Here is a 25,310-nt window from a genome sequence, read left to right as displayed (position 1 = left end):
AAGTATGCAACACTATTGATTACAGTTGCGTGATGTCATGGATGTGTTCGACCCCTTCAATGCTTTATTTTACACTTATACGATAGATTAGTTTACACATAAATGTGTGGTCTCTCTGGGGTGAATTCATACATAGTGAATAATAGAAAAATGTATGTGTATGTTTATTAGAAATGGGAAATAACGAAGCCCCGCCCCTAAACCCAACGTCACTGGGGAGAAGCAAATCGTACTAAAATGTATGAAAGAGACCTAATATGAATTCTCATGAATTAGCCAACTTTCAAAATTGTTACGAATTGCTATGAGATTCAGCAAATAATACAAATTAGCCACCTCGTAAAAAACGTACAAATCTTTCATTCCTTTATTACAGGAGTTTATATTATTTTATTTTTTACGAGTTGGCTAATTCGTATCAATTCACAGGAAGTTAATTGTGCAAAATTGTACGATTCTCATGAAAAAACAACAACAAAGAACCCGAACCCCTAACCCCACACCTAACCCCAATGTCACAGGGGTCAAGGGAAATCGTACCAAAATTATGAATGAAGTCATATGAATTAATACGAATTAGCCAACTCGTAAAATATGTACGAATTCTCACAAGATAGCGTTGGTACAGTGTCAAAAATGAAGGTACAGAGCGATCACTGGGGCAGTAGCCTTTAAAAAAGGTCAGAATATGTAGAATTTTTATCTTTGAACTGCCAATATGTACCTTTGGAATACTAATATGCACTCAAAGATGTATCTTTTTAAACGGGTATTGTCCCAGTGACAACTTTTGTACCTTTATTTCTGAGAGTGTACACCATGATAAAACTGTGGTTACTGTAGAAAAAACATGGTTAATTTGGTGGTGACCTCGATTTTATTTTATTGTTTGCTTAATTTGCATTAAAAACACGGTTAAAATCGCAAGGGCTAGGAATTGGCAGTAAAAGTATTTTCTCAGCTTACCTGATAAATACTACTGGGGCCATAGATAATCCACTTTGTGATGGCCCAGAGCGATCATGGAGTTTCTGTTTATCCTGGGTCGCTCTGATGATATCACATCTGGCCTGTGAAACCGAGAGAAAAAACATTAGTTGCCGTAACAGTAACACATGTGGCTCATTGTCATTTTCATATCATGATAAAGAACGACTTTAATTAATAAAGTATAACGTAACTTTTTTTTTACATAAGTAGCACTAAAGTTAATGCTAATGCCCCATTAATTCACTTCGCTTCAGACACACACAGCGCAAATATGTGCTTCACAATCGTCTTATTGTATGAACTACTGCTCCATATGGATCTAAATGTATCTGTTCTTGGGAGGCGAGCACATTCAGTGTAGCTCTCATATCTCATCTTATTAGTGAAATACATGAAGAATTCTTCTACTCCCACAAGCATACCTCCAGCCTGACACTGCAGCCCCGTACCTATTAATTCTGTTTCTGTGCCAAACTGTGTGCGCAGAATCGCACCGCACTTGTGCACTAGGTTGAGGGGCCAGGGAAACATGTTTATTTTGCCCATGAACTATACCTTACTCCCACTAGATTCCTCAGAGTCAGGTCGCTGTTTGAGCTTCCTATAGTTTTTACCTTTTAGCCCTAGTCTGTTAGGTTTGAGACCATCTATACACTTTTAAAAAAAGGTACAAATGCTGTCAATGGGTATCCTTTCAAAAAAGGACAAGAGTGCATATTAGCACCTCAAAGGTATATATTTGTACTTAAAGCAACACTAAAGAGTTTTTGCTCTTTGCTCCCCCTACAGGTTGGAAGTGAAATTGTCCATTACTACTGTCGTAAATAATTTAGCCGACTGCATTGGATTGTAGGTCTGCCGTAAAGCAAGTTTTTGTAGTTTTCACTCGAACTACAGGACCGCGACCCGACGGTTGGAAACTTCTTTAGTGTGGTTATGGCCGATAGAGGGCTGCAAAGCAAATGTGAAAGTGCCGTTCACCCTGTTTCGAGTGGATGAACGACTGAAACTTTTTTGGAAACGTTATTTTAAGGTAAAAAAAAACTTTAGTGTTGCTTTAAATTGTATATTTTAGGAGCTATTTAAAAGGTACCAACTTTTAAACCATTTTTTTTTCTGAGAGTGTATGCTAGTGTACTTCTTTTAGCAGATATACAGTATACAAAATGTGCAGTTGTCTTGTAAAAAACTGACCCAAACCAAAAAAAAAGAATAAGAATGACTCCTCCCCCCAATACTGTCACCCTAAACAGGATGTTCTAATAAATCATTTGTAGCTGTTATGTGTCTATTATCCTCCACAACCTAATAATATTGATTTTACACACTGCCCGAAAATAGTCCCCTGCCATTGAAAGTTACCAAGGGGACTATTTTCAGGCACTGCGCAACACCACTACGCCTGCCGCAGCAATGCCACGGCAGCAAAGTCCTTGATCATTACGGCAGAATGAGAGTATAGTTCCTAGCCATATCTGCCTAGAAAATCACAATTTTTAATTTTCGGTCTTAGTACACAATGTAACTACAGAAGAGTCAAGTTTTAAATAGGAAAAATATCAAAACTCTTTGGTTATTTTTAGCGTGATGCTAATGGTCTAATCAGATTCAATGGATTGTGCTAAGCTATGCTAAAAGTGATATCGCCAGACCCGGAGATCAGCTGAATGGATTTCAAAACGGTAAGAATCAAATGTTTAACTCTAGGGGAGCTGGAAAATGAGCATATTTTCAAAAAAAGTGGAATGTCCCTTTAAGCTAAAAGTATAGTCTCGTTTTTACACATACGTGACGGTCCCCATACAGTGCATGTGATGCGAATTGTGTCATCAGAATAGCACGCGTGCACTGTATGCGCACCACCGGATTTTTGTAACCATGCATACTTTGCTTTGGAAGAAAATATGCATATTTTCATGTATGCATTAAAAACAGACTATCCTGCAGGCTTTAGGCATCATTCTTTTGAATATTACTTGCTAGGAAAAACATTTCCAAATATAGAACATCAAGAATTGTGTTGGAATCATCCAGAATCAATCCCATCATAATGGAAGCTGTGTGATCTAGCATCTACTAAGTATTCATCTCTCCGCCCATTCATTCAGTGTGGTACTAGTCACCGACTACCACACAAGTCCAGTGCCAAGATATTTAAGAGGAGGCGTTGTACACAGGAGATTAGGAAGCCAAGCTGTTTACAGTTTCAGCATGCACATGTGATGAAACCTTTATCTTCATCACATGGAAACATAGTGAGTCATAACATCAAAGCAACGGTCCCATTAGTACTACTTGTTTGTGATATGACTTCCCAGAAGTTGCTTTAGAGCTCCCATGGGAACCAGTACAGCAGTGTGAATTTCTGTCTGTTCCAGTACGAGTTAATATCAAAACTAGCCATCTGTGGGATATTTGGATTGAGCTTGAGAAATAATAACGAAATATTCTGTTTATTTAGTAAATAACATTCATGCAGCCTTCAGATCAGATCAAACTGTTGTTTTGAATGCTAATGTACCGAAACTATTAAACAATCGAAACACATGTGGAGTGGATGGATGCAGTACCGGTAAAGCTGTGGGCATGATCTCTTTAGGGATCCTGAAGACAGTCCCAGTCGGCTCTGGTTCCTCAGTTTGGTCTTCTTTACCAGTTCCTTCACTCGTCCCCAAGTGTAGTTTTCGCTTAACTGTGGACAAACAAACAACAGATATGGTAAGAGATGGACCACAGTCTGTTTAAATGGGGCTGTACAGTACTCTTTTGAATTATTGCAAAGCCCCTTTTGGTCCATTTAGCCCTTTCAGGCATGCAATATTAAAGTCCTATCTACTTGAATGAGTATGCACACAGGTTGACAGGTTCTTTTAACTGAAAGGCGGGACTTCAGCCATATTGAGCATTGCATTGTCCTTTATGTTAGCAGTGCTAAATCTTGTTATATCCTATGTTTGGTTACGGTGTGTCTCATAAACAAACTGCCCTTTTAATTATACAAGCTATTGCATGGACTCAGAAGCATTGAAATATACCACAAGTCTATTATTGTATGTCTGTGTGCCTTTACTCAACTTTTGTTGTACTGTCATTAAACTGACAGAGGAAACAGATGCATCAGATTGACCGCAAATTTGTTTCAATTACCCTTCCCCTGTGTGCCGAATGATGCGTAATTGTCAAAGTGAGTCAGAGATTTTAAATCTGTTGAAGTTTGACTAACTCACCCGTCTATGTGGCGCACAGAGAACCTCAGCACTGTCACTCAAGTACTTGGCCTCTCCTTCTGTGTAGCTCCTCCTGTTTAAGCCCCGCCTCCAGAGGGGAGTGGTCACCTGGCAGCCCATCTCAGCATCTGTGGATGCAGAAAGTTATCATAAATGTGTTACGATGTGGTAAGTTGATCCTTCATTTCACTCTAAACTCCGAATCCCTGAGATTTGGTCTGTTTATGTGGAATACCAGAAATTCCACCTATTGCCGAGGTATTAATTTCTCATTTCCCCAAAGACTAATGTTTTGTCACACACCCAGCTGATGGAATTTGAGATGGAAGAAAAGCAAACAAGGATATGTGTCTTTATTGCAGTTTGTACGGCACGGGTTTCTGTATGATACACCCAAGAGGTCAACGTGGGGTATGACAACACTTTCATTTTGACAGACTTTTCCAGTGTAATTATGCAATCATAATGAAATCCATTATCAAATTAAAGTAGCTTATGTACAGCTTAAAAGCTTTTCTTTCTACAAGTTTCAGCAGTGTAAACATCGATTAATCCCAGCTCCAGGTGTGTTTGCCCACTGACCTCTCGCAGCTGCCCTGAGGGGGATGCGCGTGACCTCCGGGATTGTGCTGAGGTCGGACAGAGTGCTGCTTGATGCCGTCAGGCTGTAGTGGTCACTGCGAAAATGTCTCTTGAGTTCTTGGAAGGCCAGGCTGGCGGCTCCGCAACTACAGTGCTGAAGGAAAAAGTCCTAAAACAGACACAAAACTGAGTTGAGGATGGAGAAGTGGACTCTGTAAATGTCATTCTCTGTTTATTAATGTATGCATGGATACACGAATGCTTAAGGCATTTCTGTATTAAAAAAGTTTAGTGATGCCATTATGGACAGAAATTTCAAAAATAGTCACTTTATGAAGTCTAAATGTGTTAATGTAAAGTCCGTGGGTCAAGCCAAGACCTTTTAAGCACATACTTGGCATGTAGAGATCTGTTTTAGATTCAAAACCTGCAAACACATTGATGACAGAAAAAAAGCAAAAGTTTTTTTAATAGATTTGGTTGTATTAATATTTTGGATATTGGTGCTAATTTCTAAATGTTTTTATTACACGGCTCTCTGGAATGCTTGATTCTGATTGGTCAGTTGAGACATTTGCAGGGTCGTTCTTTTCAAATAATAACCGCTCCAAAGTAATAACGCATAGCCGGTACTACTTGTATGTTTTAAATCCCTCCGCACCAACAAAGATTACTGTTTGGCGCCATCTTGTGACAAACACTGGACAACCACAATTAAGAATAGAAAATTTTGACATTCAATTTAACATGTACGGAAAAAAACAAAACATTTAAACAGTGGATAGAAGAACGAACAACGACAAGACACAGAGAGCTTACTGAGACTGAACTTGACAAAATAGATCATGACAGCTACGAAGCCAACACTCAAAAAAATACAGAATGGGCATTAAAACTTCTCAAAGACTGGCTAACTTAAAAATGGAGAGAGACAAGTATGAAGCAGAGGATCTTAATAAGGCATTACGATCATTTTATGCATCTGTGCAAAGTTTCGCGGAAGGATAAAAATGTTAATTTAAAACAAATATGCCAATAAAATGTTTCAGATTCATATTCATGTCCAGTTTTTTTTCCTATGTGGCAAGTAGCCGTGTATTAAGCGGGATAATGTAGAGGCAGCCGGTAGTTGTCGGGTAAATGAGCCCCTTCAGTGTGATACGGGACCCTCCGCTTCGCGTCGGGTCCTGATCACACTGTCGGGGCTTGTTTCCCAATGGCTGCCGGCTGCCTCTACATTATCCCTTACATATTAAACCCTTATTTGAATTAAAGGGCACTTATTTCATTGCTAAAAAACAACATTATTTTGTGTATTTGGTATAATACAATGTGTTTGCATAGTTTATGGTTCAAAAAACACATTATTCTCCACAATCTGAGTCAGAAGTGGGGGGAATTATGATAATGACCGTCGTGTCCACGTCAACAGACCTAGGAAGTAAACTGTTGCCTACAATCCGTGTGTTTGTTGTAGTACAAGAGAAGAGATTTACATTGGAGACGATAACTCACATTATAGTTTACTTTGGGGTTTGTACCTTTTGCATTTCGTTAACATGCACTAATGCACACTTAAGGGGGTCGCACACAGGATGCGCAGCTCAGCACCGCGCCGTTCTAAAAAAACTCGAACACATTGCTTTCTATGAGTATACACACACTGGAGCCGACAAGTTGCGCCTGTGCGCACCGCCCAGCAACGACTCAGGCAGTTGCTCAAATCCCTGTCGCGCCCCAGAGCGCCACTCACATAGTTTATCATTAAATAACTTTTTGCATTACGATTAACATTGGCTGCTAACGTACATTTTGCATTTTGAAGTAGACACTATCTGACGAAGCTCGCGCTATTTAATGTGCACTTCCGGTTTACAATACTTCCGAGTTGTCCTAGACACGACTTGACGCAGAGCTGCACGTCCTGAGTGCGACCCCCTTTACACACCAAAGGGAATTTAAAGTCGTGAATCGGACCATAGGTGCCCTTTTAATCCCAATCTCACTTTATCTAATCTTATGGTTATCTTATATGTCATAGTTCATTATTCATCATCTAGCTGTAATGTAGAGCCTCACTCTCAACAACTAAAAGCATGAAAACAAACCAGAATGACCATGAATTGCTTTTCCTATGTGAAATCGCTTTATCTGAGTCACTATTTCAGGCAACTCCTAATGTATTTCACATCATCACCTGTGAAACACAACTCACTCTGAGATCCGCTATAGTGTCATTTCCACCAATTATTCTTGTTGCTCAAGATTTGTCTGCCAGCCCGATTTTACAGTGCAATACAGTGTTGGCATTTTTGCTAGCATGCATTACAAATACTAGATAAGACTTCTCATTTTTTAAAGATCAGTCACCCTCTGAAATTCACAGGGCAGTTTTTCCTCACAATGTTAATGCCTGTCAAACTGATAAGGTGTTTCCTAAATCTCTGTTTATCCAAGATTATCCTCTTAGCTGCATTACATCTGTATTGGCATTGTAAACACTGTTTGAGTGATGAGGTGATGATGTCGTGGCTGATAGGTTCTTGCAGAGGATTTGATTGGTTGTTGTTTGCCACTTTGGCTTTATTGTCACTGATTGATTTCCCCAGTCAATCCAATTGCTATCTATTTAAAAAAAAAACATGCATTTATTTGGTACCCTCATGTACCTTTGAGGTACTAATATGCGCTCTTTAGGTACAAAGGTGTACTTTTTGAAAGAGTACTGCCTTTTATATCATTCTGAATTCACTGATGCTTCGAAATGCTGCCTGCTTTACAACATTTCCGCCAAGTTTTTTTAGGACCACCTGATCAGGATGTTATTTTTTACCCGCCCTGCACAAAATAAGCGCATAAAAGCTATTTAAAAAGGACAAGCAGATAATGGATATACGTTAAATGTCCCATAAACCAAAACAACACATGCTTCATCCTGCTATGATATCGGTTCATCTGATCAGTCACAGCTGATGACTGAAGAGGTCAAGAAAGAGGACTAACAGGAGAGGCTGAAGACGCTACAATAGTGATAACTGCATAATGTGTGGTTAATGCTTTTTATGAGTGCAGATGAAAGCATACTGGTGAGTAAGACGGTGGTGGGACCAGTTTGGTCTATGGTGGCGAATAGACACGTTTCAGTGGAGTTCCCCTTGCGTTTTGATGTGTCTAACAGCATGTTGCTGCCTGCTGCTTTCGCTCCAAAGACAAACACATCTAGTGTAGATCAGTGTGGTCCACAGACTGTGTCTATAATATTTTAACATCAGTTACCTCTGTTTTTTTTTAAAGTAAGTAAGCCTAAACTTTAATTGTTTCACTGTTTAATCTGCAATTGAAAAATCTCACAAACTGGACTACATACATCACTGCAAATAAATATATTTCTGTTATTTGCAATTTTTCAGTGCCCCAACAAAATGGCTTGCGCTTTGAGTTGTCCCTCTTTCCCTGGTTTCTTTGATGACTTTGAAGTGCAGACCCCTACTGAGCTCACTCACTGTGACGGTGGAAGGCTTTTCCGGCCCTGCGGCCCGTCATGACAGAGCCGGTTTAGACTTGACTGTCTGAAAACCATGAACGCAATTCTGAATGCAGAGGTCAGGAAGACATCTACACAATACTGTTTAGTTTTATGGGCCTTGAGGACGCGACTGATTGTGGGATCATGATAGATTTTACATCATGTTGCCACACCCATGTTCAACTAAATTATTTTGGAAAACAATCTTCTTTGCTATTATTTGATATTTGATATATACATTCTGGAGTTCCCTTTCTTGCATCCACATACCAAAAGCACAGCTTCATTACTAGTCAAAACATTTTGGGATTATGTTACTATTTCAATGTTATGCAAATCCCAAATGAAAAACAAATACCAGCATATTAGAAAAAGACACATAACTTTTCAAAATATTGATAGAAATGATGGCGTCTCCCTGGCTTTGGGGTGATAACATTCAAGTCTAGGTGTACCATTTTATTCTGAGATAAAAATAATAAGAGGTCATATTTTTCTATGGGATACACATTAATAATATCTTTATTATTAACTATACTGCTATAAATTTGGGCATACTTTAGTAGGGAACTTTGATGATCTTAGCTTTTTAGTTTACTTTAGTTTAGTTTATTTTGTAAATTAAAAATACTTTATTTCCAATTTGGAAGTTTCAATGTTAGTCTGTTTTTCAACCATTCTTTTATAAACCAAAACATACTTTATGCCTAAGAGTTTATTCAGTGACCCATCTACCAAGACCACAAGAAAAGACTTTTGTACTGGGTATGTATCTGTTTATTTTAAATAGGCCTACACTTTTATCTGTCTTGATCAACCACCATTAAAATCAGCTGGATTTTCAGACAAGACACTATAACGTTTATTCATGCTTTTCTCCAAAGCGCCTTGCAGTGCATTCAAGCTAATCATAACTGACAATTGAACCGATAACCTTTGCACTGCTAATGCAATGCAAGATGTACACTATTATGACTTGGGTCAAGTGGGTCAAATGTTTTTTTTTTGTGTAATAAATGCATTGTTGATCATACCTCTTTAGTTTTGATCACTCTGCCTTCTTTCTGCAGGCCACAGATCTGTTTCTGTAGTCGGAGGTTGTGTTCCTGTAGCTGGCCGATCTTCTCGATGAGCTGGCAGATGTGCTCAAGGTATCCAAGTCCAGAGCCTAGAGGATTGGGTTGATTGGCCTGGCTTTCCTGGTTGTCAGAAAAACAAAAAAACAAAGTTCATTCATGCAGTTGTGCAATTAAGTGGCCAAATATGTTTGAATTACTGATAAACTGTATTATAACTGTAAATTAAGACTATGCATTATTTTATATATATATAACAAATCAAGAATCTTCTTTTCTCATCAGCTGTTACATTGTCCTGTATTTGTAGTCTACATTTCCATAATAACAACCAATAATGGAAGCTATAAACACACACCGGACCCTGCTGACCACTGCACTTTAGGGAAAACACCTCGCCCATCTCTGAACAATAGGGTAGGTGCTAAATAAAGGTATTTTCTGAAGATGTTTGCATTCACCATAGGGGATTAACCAAGTTTTGTTTAACAAGTAAACAATAACAGTGTGAACTACATCCTATTGTTTTAAAGCAAGTGGCTCGTTTGAAGTGCTAATGAGTTTAAAGCAAATGTATCGTTTGACAGATTACTTTAACAGTCTGACTTTATAAATGCTGGGTTGTTTTAACTCATATGGGTCAAATATGGGTCAAATGTTGGGTTAAAAATAAAAATCTTATTTATTTTACACCATGGTTAGGTGTCTTCTTATTTGACCCAAACATTGATTGAAGCAACCCAACATTTCTTAAGATGTGTGTTCAGGTGAACCAACATACTGAGAGCAAAGAGGATGGACTCAAAATCCAAACTGATGATGTAAGCACCCATTATTTTCCACTAAAGTGTGAAATAAAGATGAGATTAAGGTCAATGGACCTTTATTAAACAATTATACATTCTATTAGACCACCAGATACTTTAGAGAGTTAAATATCATTCACGTTTTACTACGGACAATCTAACGTAATCGCTTTGTAGCAGGCATCCAAGTAATACAACTGGGTCAAAAGTCAAAAGACCACCATGCTTCTATTTTGCATTCTTTTCTAATTTAATAAAAAACTGGACCTTGTTTCCTTGGAAGCCCTGAAATCTGTTTAAATGGTTAATGTCATTAATTTGTCTTATTTATTTAGAGATTTAAAGCAACATTGCAGAATTTGAAATTTTCAATCATAGGGGAATCATTAGAAGTGCTATATAGCACCTACATGTATAGAAACATGCAGAACTATAACTATAGTCGTAGTAAAGCAATACTTATTGTTCACCTATAATTACAAGCCAGTGAAGTATTTTCAGTGCTATTTAGTACCATTGATTAGAGTTTATTACTATAGTTCTTCTGAGGCTATTTGGTGGTTCATGAATCGATCGCATTAGCTTTACAGTAACGCAGCCTTTAAGGTGTAAATTATTGGTGATTATACCACTGCGCTGTTAAATGCTTTATTCTGATTGGTTAAGAGAATGTTCCATGCGTGTTGATTATTTTTCTGTAAACCGCACACATAACCTGTCAAATGTCTGAAAAATAGGCCCCAGAGCAATGTTTAACAGTGGTATAAGCAGAATAATTGACTCCGGTGCTTTTAATTATTCGAAAATAATGCACACATGCGGTTTAAAAAATAATGCACACGCACACTCCGCTTCGCATTGTGCTGCATTACTTGGTTGTGCATTATTTTCTTCTAATTCAACGATCCGTCGTCAATTATTCCTAAGAAAAGCATATGGTCCTGTTATTTATTTATTGACTCATCCTTCCATCTCAGGCTGTAAAGCTGCACATGCTCACGTTTCGCAAAAAATACAAAGGAAATTTTGAACAAATATTTATACAATCATCAACATTCCCAAAAGTGTCCCAACAAAAGCAGGATGTGAGTTCAGGTCTCAGGCTTTTTCCCCCCGAAAGCTTTCCGTGCCACTTGCATCCAGTCCTCTCCCAAAGCCCAAAGTTAATGGAAACACAGAAGCCAAACAATAGAGGACATGACAAAAAGCTAAAATACTAGAACTTGACATCATCGCTTCCTTTGACGGAGTGTGAGATCCTCAGCAGGTCATAATTTTACTTCCTTCACCATGAACTTTTCTCATGCTTTTATCAGACTATCAGCTTTAAAGCAACTGTATGAGGATTTTTATTAAAAGAAATTCCTGTATTCCATTTATAATGTCAGGAAAGCAGTTTGGGCAACTAGTTCATATGAATTTCATAATTTCATTTTTAAAGACATTCGTGTCGTGACCCTGGACCACAGTCTTAAGTAGCACTTAATGCATTGTATGGGTCAAAATTATTTTCTTTTATGCCAAAAATTATTAGGATGTTTAAAGATTATGTTGTGAAGACATTTTGTAAATTTCCTAACGTAAATATATCAAAACTTTATTCTTGTGAAAGGATGCGGTTTCTAATGACTCCATTTGAATAACTTTAAAAGACGATTTTTGTCAATATTGATTTTTTTGCACCCTCAGAATACAGAATTTCATGTAGTATTTCAGCCAAATACTGTCCTATCCAAACAAACCATACATCAATGCAAGGATTATTTATTTCATCTCAATTAAAAAAAATTAAAGTCCAATCTTTTAATAACAGCCTGTTTGCAAAGCTTGCATTATAAATTCACAGCATATAATTTGTCCTGAAATATTTTATTATATTATTTGATTAAATAAGCCTTTGTGTAAATATTGTAGTCTGTCAATACTAAACCAACACATTTTGCTCAAGCCTAGTGTGAGTTACATTGAGTCATTAATGTGTCTATCCCTTTAAAAAAATGCCCCTTCTTCCCTTTTCTTTCAATGAAAAAGTGAACAATGAAAGGTGATGCGCCACATGCCACGTACACAAGACCACAAACTCCCTGTAATGCTTGACCTGAGGCAGACATAAGAAATGAGCTATTCTAGGCCTTTATAAATGTGGAAACATGACAGATGTTATCAGCTCTACCAAAGATCCCAGGTGACCCAGGACAAGGGAAGACAGAAAGGCTTGGGAAGCCCCACTCCCTTCCTCCTCACACCCCCCACACAGAGAAGAATCTGTGGCGCTCATGTGCATTACTGCACAGGTCCAGATGTGGGGGGTAGGGGGTGTTTTCCTAAACAACATAATACAGAGTTCATTTTAATTGGGGAAAACCACGTTAATTAGGATTTAATATATCAAGATACTTTTCAAATGTTGTCATTGTCAAAAGACTGTTTGAATTTTAACACGAGAGTTGGTTTATATAATTGATGGTCCATCGTGAGTGTAGTTTTCGTTCTACTGCAAGAATGCGGTATTTTAACCACACACTGAAGTGCAAAACAAACTGAGAGGAAAACAATCGTGCATATGCCTTTGGCTTGGATTGCAGGAAAATATTTTTCTAATTACATAAGCACGAGCTGCATTACCAACACGAGGAAAAACATTATAAACCCATTCAAGGGGTGTCTGAGAAAATAAACCATTTTATTGGAAATATTTTAGCTAGTCTGCTGTAAAGCAATATTTTTCTAAACATGGCATCAGTGGAGAGGAATGAGGAACCAGGTGCGAGGTACATGCAAATATGGGCATTGGAACCATTATATGTGGGTGGGATAAGACCCATCCACCTTTTAAGACCAATGATATTGGGCCGACTCACTTTTTTCTAATTTAGCGCATATGTCTATTCACTTGTCAGAGTGATGTCAGTGAAATCCACTATAGAATGTTTCAGCAGTAACAACATAAACAAGCGGATTTCGTGGTCATCACGTAACTTCCGGTAAACTCCGCTAAAAATAAATAACAACAAAGTCATTTAAAGTAGTTTATTTATATAACATGCAAAATAAACAACACGTAGATTACCTAAAACATTTGTTATTTTCGACAAGGTTTAACAGTTCAGTTTAGCAACTAGTCAGACAATTAACAAAACCGGAAGTAAAGTTCTGACCAGACACGTAACCGCATCACCGCACGTGTGTCCGATAAAACAGTCTATAGGAATCCCCTTATAAATTGAACTCTATTGCACGTTTTAGCTACATCCTTGACGTCCAGGCTGCTGCTTTCTCAAATCCATTCCATTTGGCTCATTTAGGGTTCCATATGATTTAAACTCCATTTCGTGTTTTCGTAAATGCCACTACTTCTGCCTGCTGCACTACGGGCCGCAAGGTAAACTAAGCTTTAGGCTATAAAGGCAATAATTAAAGGCACCAGAATACAAGAAAATAGCCTCTACTCTAGTAAATGTTTTGGACGCACCCAAATTGTTTTGGCTTTTGATGCCCGTGTATGCATCTCACGGAAAGTCGTGTTATAGTCACGACAAATTTGATTCATTTATTCGTGTCCATGGCACGAATTTCAGCTTGTTTTCATGCCTTGAGCACGACTTTCTTTTTCGTGTCATTTTATGTATTGTTTTCTCACTTTTTTTGCTATTTTCTTACCATTGTGGCTTCATAGATATATACACTAGATGTCGCCTTGGGGTTCTAAGCATGCGTCAAAACCGCGCCATCTTGGAATAGGGGTCTTGTAATAGAAAGTAGCAAGGTAAAGCTGCTATCTCCGCCTGTACTTCGAATTTATGGCCGATGCCAGACTTTTGTGCTGCGTATTGATGTTAGGCCTTCTAGCATTATGAATTATAGTTAGAAAAAGTAGATTTTCAAAATCTCAAAACTTAATTTTTTTCTGCACTCAATGCTAAAAACATGTCTTACTGTTGAAACGAACCAAAAGAAAACCAAGAAAATCTCATTCATGATGATTTATGGTGATTTTATTTCCGTATACCATTGCCTACAATGACGCTGATGCGGGGTTCCCCTGTTTTAAGATGGCGGCTCTATTTGACGCATTCTGTCCAATGAATTGCTGTTGCCAAGGCGACATCTAGTGTACATATCTATGTTGTGGCTTGAGGTTGGGGTTAGAATCACTTTTGTTAAATTTTTAGACATCCTAACCCAGGGGTAGGCAAGTTCGGTCCTAGAGAGCCGCAGTCCCCAAGCGACAATGATTTAAAAATAGGGAGAAAATTAGAAAACAACAGTGTTGGGGAAAGTTACTTTTAAAAGTAATGCATTACAATATTAAGTTACTCTCCAAAAAGGTAACTAGTTGCATTACTTAGTTACTTTTAATGGAAAGTAATGCTTACGTTACTTTTAAGTTACTTTTGCGTTACTTTTTTCTTACTTGGCTGAGGCTTGATCTCTTTCAGGCCTTGCAGGTGTTTTTTATGATCGCAAAAATGTAAAGCTCTGGCCTGCCATCTCCGTTTCTGACCCAAACAGTTCCTGCTCAGGCGCATAGAGTTCTACTTTAATATGTTCAGTTTAATTCAGTACATTATTTTATTTTTAAATTGAATTAATTAAATTGAAAAGTAACTTGCATTACTTTTTTAAAAAAGTAACTAAAATATTACTGTGTACATTTATAAAGTAATGCGTTACTTTACTCGTTACTTCAGAAAAGTAATATTATCACGTAATGCGCGTAAACAATACATAAAATGATACGAAAAAGAAAGTCGTGCAACGGACACAAGAAACTGTATTTATAGAAATTTGTGCGAGTGTCACAAAAAATACATTCATGCTCAAGGCATGAAATAAAGCTAAATTTCGTGCCATGTACACAAATAAATTAGTAAAATTTTGTGTGACTATAACACGATTTTCTGTAAGATCATGTTGCAGAAAAGATATAGAAAATATTGTATACATTTTAACAGCCAAAATTTTTTATCTTCAATCATTAGTGAATGAGAGTTCAGTTAGATTAAAAAGGCAATTTGATATTTTTAAAATTAAGTTTAATTACAGATTTATTGCTATATTGACACCTACATGGTACTAGTCCTGTATTCTGTGTATTTATCTGAAAGCCATCTCACAACCTATTATTTCAGATTTGAGGGAGTTGGTCTGAAGTTTGAGGTTGTTTGAGTCACACATAGCGCAGCGCTCCATGCCTCATCCATCATTAGATTAAAACTCCATACTAACACATTGGAAATTATTGCTTTATGTGCTACAGCTGGGGAATTCAACTTCTCAGATGTATCCATTTTGGGGGTGGTATGAAGGGGCAGTTAGACAATTATATTATCTTCATTCCTCGCTGACGCTGTATTTTCCTCTGCTTAATGCATGTGTCAGATCAACCACAAAAATGCTTTTAATGCCACATAGACCCACATATGGAGAGGTTATCAGCAACCTACAGAACAGATGTATTTGATTCATACTCGGTCATCTGTACTGAGAAACAATGCCAATTTTTTATGTTAGCAGTTGTTTATCTGTTCTTTTTTAATATGTTGTTTGCAATCCATTCTGCATCATTTGCATATTCCCCACAAATGGGCGAATGTGAAAACGCATGCCTGCGCATTAATCAGTCTCTTGTGATTGACATACACCTGCCGTACATTAAAATCCTCACTGTAGCTCTGTGTCCTTCCAACCTTCATACGCCGGGAACAAATCAGATTAGCGGCGAGTGGAAGAGAGGCCTCTTTGAAGTTACCATGTTTGAAGCGGATGGGAAAAAAGCTTTCAATATCCTCTTCCTCAGGCCACAGAGCTCCATTTAACGAGCAAAGGGGAATCAGCTTATTAGCTTTGGTGACAGGTAATGATGAAGGCCGAGTTTACTGCCATGACGACCTGTCATCGCAGCCTCCATAAAGTAGACCATTCGTCAAAAAAATGGCCACCAGAAGACCAGGCCGCTATCAAAGAGGCATTATTTGGATAAATATGTGAGTAATTTGAGCTATTTGACACCTGTTCGATGCATCAGGTAGGCTTGGATGAGCATGGAAGACTGAGGCACATGGCCCAGATGAGAGAGACATTGGCTGTACCAGCTGTAATCACGCCAGCCATCTGCACGCTCTCTCAACACAGATGAACAGGTGCTGTGTGATGTGGCGGTCGCTTTAAAAGGGTGAAATCTGTAGCACACCCTACACTAGATCCTCTCTATACTGTACTGTACTGCAAAACACAGACTTATATAAATAGGCCTATATACCAAACCAGATACATTTATCTCATGTGAAATTCTGATGTAAGGTTTTATTGTAATATAAGAAATGATGTATCCCATAATTTACTATGGTTTAGTGGGATGCATTAAAAAGTGCAGGGTGTGCCATTTGTCAGTACAAGGTTCAAAACACTTTCTTCTATCCTATTTTCCCTTTGGTCATAGTATTCACACATGCAGTGATGAAGCCATGACGTCAAGTTGAGGAAAGCTGTCATCATTGTTAATGAAAAAGGATGTAAGCGTGCCCCTAAACTGTACACAGACCCTGTTTGTTTTAGCATGTTGACAATGAAAATTTCACTGTGACTGTGTTTTGGGTGTATCTTATACAACCTAATTACACAGTCTGTGCTCGAGTTCACTGAAAAAGTCCAGGAATGTTTTAAATTCACTCAAGTCACGTGCTTAGAAGGACACAATTAAGAGAAACAATAAACAATATTTTGAACATGTTTCTGTTTCGTTCTAAAGCTTCCATCTCTTGTTTTTCTTTTGTTGATTTTTTGTGATTAACAGTGATAAACAGGAATGGTGAACATCATTTTCATGACGTTTAACAACAAAAAAAAAATCCTTAAAAACAAAAAGTATGTTTTAATGTGTTATTAATGATTGTGCAATTTAAAGTAATTTCATTCAATTTAATTTTGTATTTTATGTTATTTTTTTTTTAATTTTTTTTTTTAATTTTATTTAATTTTATTATTATTATTTTTATTTTTTATTTGACCACATTTGTTTGTGAAAGCAGATATAAAAACACAACATCAGGTAAATAACATTAAAAGACCTACCTCACTTAGCCTGCAGCATTCCTCCATGTACTCATCCAGACTATCGCTCGTTGTACTTTTCCTCAAAGGTTGATGTTGAAATTCGGGTCCTGTCATTTCATCATAAGCTTCAATAGGACACTTTGTGTCTTCAGCCAATGTTGTCTCTGTTATTTCCTCCTGTGCTATCATGAACTCTATGCCATCCTTGTCGTTTTCCCTGGTGTTCCACAGGGTTCTGTCCTCGGTCCTTTTTGAATCTATTGTAACATCCAATAAATCATCATTAACATTCACATCCTCTGTTCTGTCTTCCAGAACGGCAAAATCGTCTTGTTCAGCACATATACAAGATGTTTGTGCAGCTTCCAAAGAGTCCAAACTCTCTTCAAGAGGACTGTTAGTGGGTATATGGCAGTTCAGGTTACCAGAGTCACATGAAGATTCTCTACTGTGAACCACAAAGCTTTGCTCTGAACCTGTTGGGGTAGACGGGGATGTTGCTCCACTGGTCATCTCTACCCCAGAGTCTTCAGATTCAAATTTGTACAATCTTGGAAGTTCAGAATCTGCAAAAATTGTGGAAAGATAGTCTGTTTTTGATTCAGGTATTATTGGCTCAGGAGCAGCGCTGTGAACGGAGATCACTTCATCCACCTGGAGAGTCTCTGTGTTTTCAGGCTCAGACATTGAAATAGAGATGGTTGATATGGAATCCTCTGCATTTAGGTGTTTCTCGGGAAGGTTGTTGAGGAGTTTCATCTTTGTCAGTACAACCTCATTCTCCACAACCACATCCGCTTTACCTGCAAACCAAATAAAATTAGTCAACTTTTGAATAATGTTATTCTTTGTTTTGATTTATCAAAGAATTCATATGTGGCATATCATCTTCCTTGGTACTGAAAATCAAATACATTTTAAGTGTCAGTCTTATCTTCTTTTTTCATAATAAGAGTCTGATGCTAATAGAATATGAAGAAAGTTCTTTGCGTTATACCCACACTTCTTGTTTCGAATAATTATTAAATATCGTCTATCTATTGCATCTTTCATCACCTGTTTCTTTCCTCATTTATTTTGATGTGTTGTGAATTAACTTGATGGCAGGAAGATGGGTGGGAGCCGGATGGTTTATTTCTTACAAATGATTCACAGGATGTATTGTTGCATTCTGGGTATGTTAGGAAGGAAATGCTTTACTGATTTTTGTACTCTAAAAAAAATGATACTTTGACAGTTAACCTTCCCCAAAAGTTTCACATAACTATCGCACTGATACAATGTGAGATAAAAAATCATATACTGAGTTATCTTTCCTTAGTCCTTGAAAATTCGAAATAATAATAACCATTTCATCTGTTCCCAGATTTCTCATACGCCAAACAGCCTGTTTTTCTGTGGTTTTGAATAATAAGCATTCATCCGAAGCCCACCCATGTGTTTTGTGAGAAAAGAATGTATTGTGATGATAACGTTTTCAGATTGGATAGCGACTGTGAAAACAGTGATAGCATTTCAATAATGTAGGGTCATACGAACTTTGCTGCTGGCCCAGGTTTGTTCGCATTCAAAACAGTGCCTGTGTTATGTGCCTGTCCTTTCTCACGAGCTCTGCTGTCATAAACAATACCAGGACTCCAAAATAAACCTATGTTAGATCCACTAGAAATGTAATATTTCATGAAATGTTGTCATGTAAATGGGCCTCATGTACAACCATGACCAAAACCAAACGTATGCATACAGTAGTCTGTGTGCATGAGGTCCAGAATCCTTTAGCTAATTTACTTTTAAAGGTCAATTAAACCGGCCCATTGGGTCAGCTTTCATACACCAGCACTCTCCAGCCGAGTCAACAGAACTGCTGATCGCGGGACATTTTTGATGCCACTCAGTAGGAGCAAGTAGTCAGCATTCAAATCCCCCAAGGTTTTCAATTAACATCCCTGAGACGTGACTGCTTGTAAAGAGAGATCAAAAAGCCCTTCGTCCAGCCCCTGGCAGCCAGGAATGCAAGTAATGCCAAGGTCCTTCATAATGCAGAGTAATGCATTCATAATAAAAACTTTCAAAGGAGTTAAAAAAAAATAAGTTCAAGGACTGTGTTGGCTGGAATCAAAACCTGCATAGTTGTAGTCCTTATCTTTCTGTAAGATGCAATGCTGCTGAGGAATTAGTTCAGGTGTGAAGGACAGTTGAGTTTCAACACAGTATGTATGCATACACCCTAATCCTCAAGGGTTGCTCGTCACGCCCAACCTGCAGTCGTGCTTTATTTCTAGAAGAGGAGAGAATGTTTTTCTCTACGTCTGGCAAGTGTCTCACATTTTTGAGCTGATAAAATACTCCATACCCAGTTCACATTCAAAATTTCTGGAATCGCCTGCTGCGTCTTTTTCACGGCAATACGTAGATAGAAACACTGATCTGTCCCAGATGGATCTTAAAGCTTGATGATTTCAAGTGATGTCTATTCAATGTGTCATTTAAAGAATTTCTTTGTGACCCCAAACATGTTTTGTCAATTTTCTGTCCCGGAAGAAACAGGAAGACTGCTGCACTTACCAAACGTTCCTGTTCATTTTGCGATCAAGAATGTCAGAATTATTTCAGAGCCAATGACAAAAACTTTCAAGGGGATGAAATGTGAAGAATTCACTGGACACGAACATGTTTACTCCATCTGTCCTAGCACACTCACGTTTAGCACATTTGAACGCTGCCGTAACTGTGGGTTCTTCTGGCATGAATTGTAAACCATGTCTCACCTCAACACGTACTTTTAAAGAGGAGGTATTTGCATCGTTGTGATATATTAAGGAACGGGTTAGCTTCACCAGCTAGGCATTGGCATACAAAAATTACTTTCATTTTTGTGGTCTTTAACTATGATCAAGTATCTACCATTATATCTACATTTACATGTGAATACTAAACATCTCTGTTTCAGCTAGTCTTTAATGAATTGAAACTACTAGATCAGAGATCTTCAACATTTTTAAGGCAAAGGTATAATGTATTAAACATGTATTAAATTAAGACTGGCTTTATAGTTTGTTATGATGGTTAAAGGAAAACACCACTGTTTTTCAATATTTTACTATGTTCTTGCCTCAACTTAGACAAATTAATACACCCCGATCTTTTTTCAATGTGTGCACTTAATTTTTGCACAGCGCATTGTGAATGTGTTAGCATTTAGCCTAGCCCCATTCATTCCTTAGGATCCATACAGGGATACATTTAGAAGCCACCAAACACTTTCATGTTTTCCCTATTTAAAGACTGTTACATGAGTAGTTACACGAGTATGGTGGCACAAAACAAAAAGTGGCGATTCTTTAAGCGGATAAAAATGGGAACTATATTGTATGGCGGAAGAGCACTTAGTTTGGAGCACTTCAACCTCGGCGCGTAGTAACAACATCACTCCTGTGAATACTGTACATCACTTCCGCCTGCTTAAAAAAAATCGCCACGTCTTTAAAAAGGAAAACATGGAAGTGTTTGGTGGCTTCTAAATTCATCCCCCTCTGGAGCCACATGAATGAATGTGGCTAGGCCAAATGCCAACAACTTCACGACGCGCTGCACAAAGATGAAGTGCACACATTGAAAAAAGATAGGGATTTATTAATTTGTCTAAGTTGAGGTAAGAACATAGTAAAATAACGGTGGTGTTTTTAATAAAATAAAAAAAATGGCATAGCCATTTTAACTGAATAACGTTTATCATAAGAAAGTCATGCTATCATTTGAATCAAGTTTAAATGTTTGTTATTCGCCTATTAATGCATTTTTGTGATGCCTGATTTCATTTTTTCCAACAAAAATTTTTGAATTGAATTTTTGGAGGACCCCATGTACTAGGAGATGCTGTGTGTGATAAGAGTGTCTGGAGACACAGTCATTGTGTTTTTGGGTGGAGAGGTCAGAGGCAGACCCGGGTGTCTCTGCTATTTTTACAGCCAGGAGAATGTCAGAACCCTGTTAGCACTTGGGTGGGCAGATTGAATGACCCCCGAGGGCATATAGTATGGTCCAGTAACCTCTGTCATTACGTCCATATATGGAGACGCGTCATTGAAATTCTGAACTTACCAGAATAATGCAAGAAACAAGGCAGATGATATTAAAGTTGATATTTATCCTTATGATCTATATAGATTCCGGAAAATCATTGGCAGTGTGAATTAACCAAAAATCAAACGATCCCAGACAAATCCTGGATGCATTTTTCATGTATTTTCTGTAATCTCTTTCTGAAAAGGGCTATGTAATATCTAAAACTGTTTCTGCTATTGTCATGACACCTCAAATCATTTAACCGGTTGAGAACAGCTCCTCTATTATTTTTCTACGTTGTGTCATTTTTACATTTTAAGCTGCAAATGATTAAAACTGTTTTAAAGGGGACATTTCACAACTTTTTAAGATGTAAAATAAATCTTTGCTGTCCCCAAATACGCATGTGAAGTTTTAGCTCAAAATACCATATAGATAATTTATTATAGCATGTTAAAATTGCCACTTTGTAGGTGTGAGAAAAATGTGCAGTTTTGTTAAATGCAAATGAGCTAATCTTTGCACTAAATGGCAGTGGCATGGTTGGATAGTGCAGATTAAGGGGTGGTATTATTCCCTTATGACATCACAAGGCGAGCCAAATTTCAATGACCTATTTTTACATGCTTGCAGAGAATGGTTTACCAAAACTAAGTTACTGGGTTGATCTTTTTGACATTTTCTAGGTTGGAAGCACTGGGGACCCAATTATAGCACTTAAATATGAAAAAAGTCAGATTTCATGATATGTCCCCTTTAAAAAGTTATTTTGAAGGAGGGGCCTGAGCCATAAGCACCAGAATATCACAGACTTTAAATAAATGCCAGGACAACCATCTGCACTTTAGCCTAAGAAGGCAGTATTAAAGGCGGAGTGCAATATTTCTGAAAAATGCTTTGGAAAAGTTAGTCGGGCCGACTACTAAAACAGACTTGTAGCCAATCAGCAGTAAGGGGCGTGTTTTCTAACCAACGTCGTTGCGGGTTTATCAAAAGAAGGTCCAGATTCTATTGGGGTAGGGGCGTGTTTGTTTAGGTGATTTAAAATGTCAACATTGGCTTTCAAACATCATGCACTACCCCTTCAGATTTTAAAATTTAGTACAAATGTCTAAGAAATAATTTACCTCAAAAAGTTCTCACATCTCTTCCCAGATAAGAATTTTAGTGAAATAAAAGTGAAATAATTTCTGGTTGAATGTTCAGTTTTTGCTGAACGGTTCATTTAAGAACATCAAAAGGATGCCACCCAATTGAATGCACGCCAGAGTTCGAAACTAAAGGCAATACCCTTGAGTCTTTCTGGCTGAATTACTCAAAGAGGTGACAAAGGCCAGATGTCGGGTTTGATGAGGTGTGAAATACAACCATACACCTTTTTCTCCCTTCTTCCTAATCCCAAAAGCCAGCAGACATTTGAACCTCACACCTCTCTGTCTCTCTTACCACACCACCAGAACATTTTCTCATCCATGCCAATGCTTTTACACCTTGAGGAGTCTTTCCAGAAGCACATTATCAATGTGAACTGAAAGGGTCGGTCTTTCATTATCTAACAGCATTAGGATAAGACAAGAATGTGAGGGAGCAGTAACATCAGTCATACCTCCAACCAACTAGTCATGGGCTCATTTCCACTCTTTTGTTTAAGAAATTGTCTATTTCATGTAAATTAATTTATACAATTTGATTTGCATTTATGCATTTGGCAGATGCTTTTTTCATCAGTATGCGTGTTCCCTAAACCCATGACCTTTGCATTGCTAACATGGCGCTCTTCCAATTAAGCTACAGGTATTGTTGATTTCTACTGTTAATCCGGCCACAACAAAGATGCAAATTGTCAAACTCTCTCTGAAACATCAAATGCTGAGGTGGAGCGCAGTTTTCTCAATGTTTCTTATGAAAACTGCAAATCCATAATACCCGAATCATATATCAGTGACTTACACACGCTGACCTTATACACAAAGAATTCGCCTCAGTGCGCCCGTGCCTGGTTTCAGTTATGAGTCACATATAATATAACTCAAACAGAGGCGAGGAGCTTCACTCGTGAAGCTGTCACCACTAAAATATTTCCATCTGATATCACTCTGCTCCTCATGTTAGTTTTGCTTAAGGCTGGAAGAGTTCATCACACCTGTTAAACGCTCACTTTTCTTTGTCTTCATCATTGTATGACACAAACTATACACCTATTGAGAATCACACCTGGTTATTGAGCTCATCCGTTTTTTTTATATAAAAGATTTTTGTACATTTTGACATTTGGCATTGTGTCCTTCACAAGTTTTCAGCTAGAACTAAAAATGATTACAGCCTTTCATCATAAAGTTATTTTCTTTCCATGGATAAATTTTGTCCTTTTAGAAAATAATTTTGTGAAATTAAACATGACCTGTGGTCACATTGTTAACCCTATAAGTGTCTCTTGTGACTTAAAGACTTTATGAATGACATGTATGCATTTGGCAGATGCTTTTATCAAAAGAGGCTTAAAGTGAATTACAGACATATATTTTTGTCAGTATGTGTTCTCTGGGTTTGAACACAAATTGTTTTGCGCTGCACACAATGCTACACCACTGAGATATAGGAGACAATAGTAACAGTCCGACAGCTGTGCGATCAATATTTAAGCTAAAATATAGATATTAAAAATGTGATATTATATTCTTAGGTTTTGTCATGTGGAGATAAACATCTGAGATGTTAACCAGATAAATGTATATTCTAGATTGCATGCCAACTAGTGAGGACTTTTCCAGCTAAATAAAATCTAAAATTCACAGTTTTAAGTATAATCAACTTGGATTTACAAGTCATTTGAAATATGATTTTTTAAACTTGACTATTGTCTAGTTGATGTAATTGAAATAAATTGCTGTAAAATAAAGTTGAATTTATTTTAAATGTATTTTATAAGTTACAGCAGCTCATCACTAGTCAAGATATTGAAATGACTTGTAAATCCTAATTGATTATACTTTTTAAACAATGCTGTGATTTACATTTAAGTAAATCATGAGGTTTAAGTAAATTATTCAAAGCAAAATAGGCTTTTCTATTTAATATATAGCATCAAAACATCATTGTAGTAAATAACAACAACATTTCTGTATATATTAAAGCTTGTTTAACAACTTCACCGAAATGACATCACCAAAAGCTTTAGTGCTGACAGCTACCCGTACACTGTTTTGATTCATGTTTTTCAAAATAACCCTGTCTGTGTTCAACCAAGCACATAACACCTGATGTCAAATTACAGGTTTCCTAAAATCCTCCAACGCCTCAGCCAGACTAATGACTACCTGTGCCACAAATCCAGGTGTTACACGCCAGCTGGATGAAGCAATGTTGCATACATTAAGTCAAAGAAATTTACCTTTCCTCCACGGGGCGAGGATGGCGAACGGCTTGTGCCAGCTGAACCCCATGCTCGGTTTCTTCTTCTTAAGACTCATCTTGGACGTCCTCAGCATTTAGCGATAAGAGGAAAAAATACCTCCTCTTCTGGCTTATTCAAGCACAATTCATACCTAAGTGTTGAGTGATCTTCCTTCTCCTGAATGGAGAGTTCAGATTGTTGAAAAGTCCCAGGACGGTGTGCAGCTTGTGGTATATCCTGACTTAAACATATTGCCAGGCTTACACACAAGTGAATGTGAGAGATGACCGGTTGTGTGTGAGCGAGTCGTGTGCTGTCCTCTGACTGAGGAGAAAGAGCAGGCCAACCTCCAACTCTACCATCAGCAGCTGGAGGAGGGGTGACGGATGGAGGGAGGGAGGGAGGGCAAAAACTATCTTTGTGCGTGTTGGAGAGATAGCGAGAGAGAAACTAGAAAATGTGTTTTGCAATCAAATGCTAGTATCTTTAATATCTTTGCTTGAAGAATGCAGCTCATAATGTCGGCTTGACAAAAGCCAGCATACTTTTACTGTGCAAACTTCTTTTTTGAGTTATATTGCACCTATA

General features: G+C 37.7%; 1 protein-coding gene across 1 annotated transcript in view; it reads right to left on the bottom strand.

Annotated features, from left to right (window-relative positions):
* The window catches only part of LOC129415664 (uncharacterized), a 28,797-nt gene extending 3,734 nt beyond the window's left edge, over nt 1-25,063 (bottom strand). The window contains exons 1-7 of the mRNA XM_055169732.2: nt 24,720-25,063; nt 17,282-18,066; nt 9,360-9,524; nt 4,800-4,968; nt 4,218-4,345; nt 3,561-3,682; nt 967-1,070 (exon numbers count right to left, since the gene is read on the bottom strand). Coding sequence (XP_055025707.2) covers nt 977-1,070; nt 3,561-3,682; nt 4,218-4,345; nt 4,800-4,968; nt 9,360-9,524; nt 17,282-18,066; nt 24,720-24,816 — 1,560 coding nt within the window. The 5' untranslated portion in view covers nt 24,817-25,063 and the 3' untranslated portion in view covers nt 967-976. The remainder of the gene's footprint in view (nt 1-966; nt 1,071-3,560; nt 3,683-4,217; nt 4,346-4,799; nt 4,969-9,359; nt 9,525-17,281; nt 18,067-24,719) is intronic.
* Nucleotides 25,064-25,310: the final 247 nt, after the last annotated feature.

The sequence above is a fragment of the Misgurnus anguillicaudatus genome, chromosome 11, assembly GCF_027580225.2.
Source record: "Misgurnus anguillicaudatus chromosome 11, ASM2758022v2, whole genome shotgun sequence".
NCBI classification, from domain to species: Eukaryota; Metazoa; Chordata; class Actinopteri; order Cypriniformes; family Cobitidae; genus Misgurnus; species Misgurnus anguillicaudatus.
This window is presented reverse-complemented; position numbering and strand designations above follow the sequence as displayed.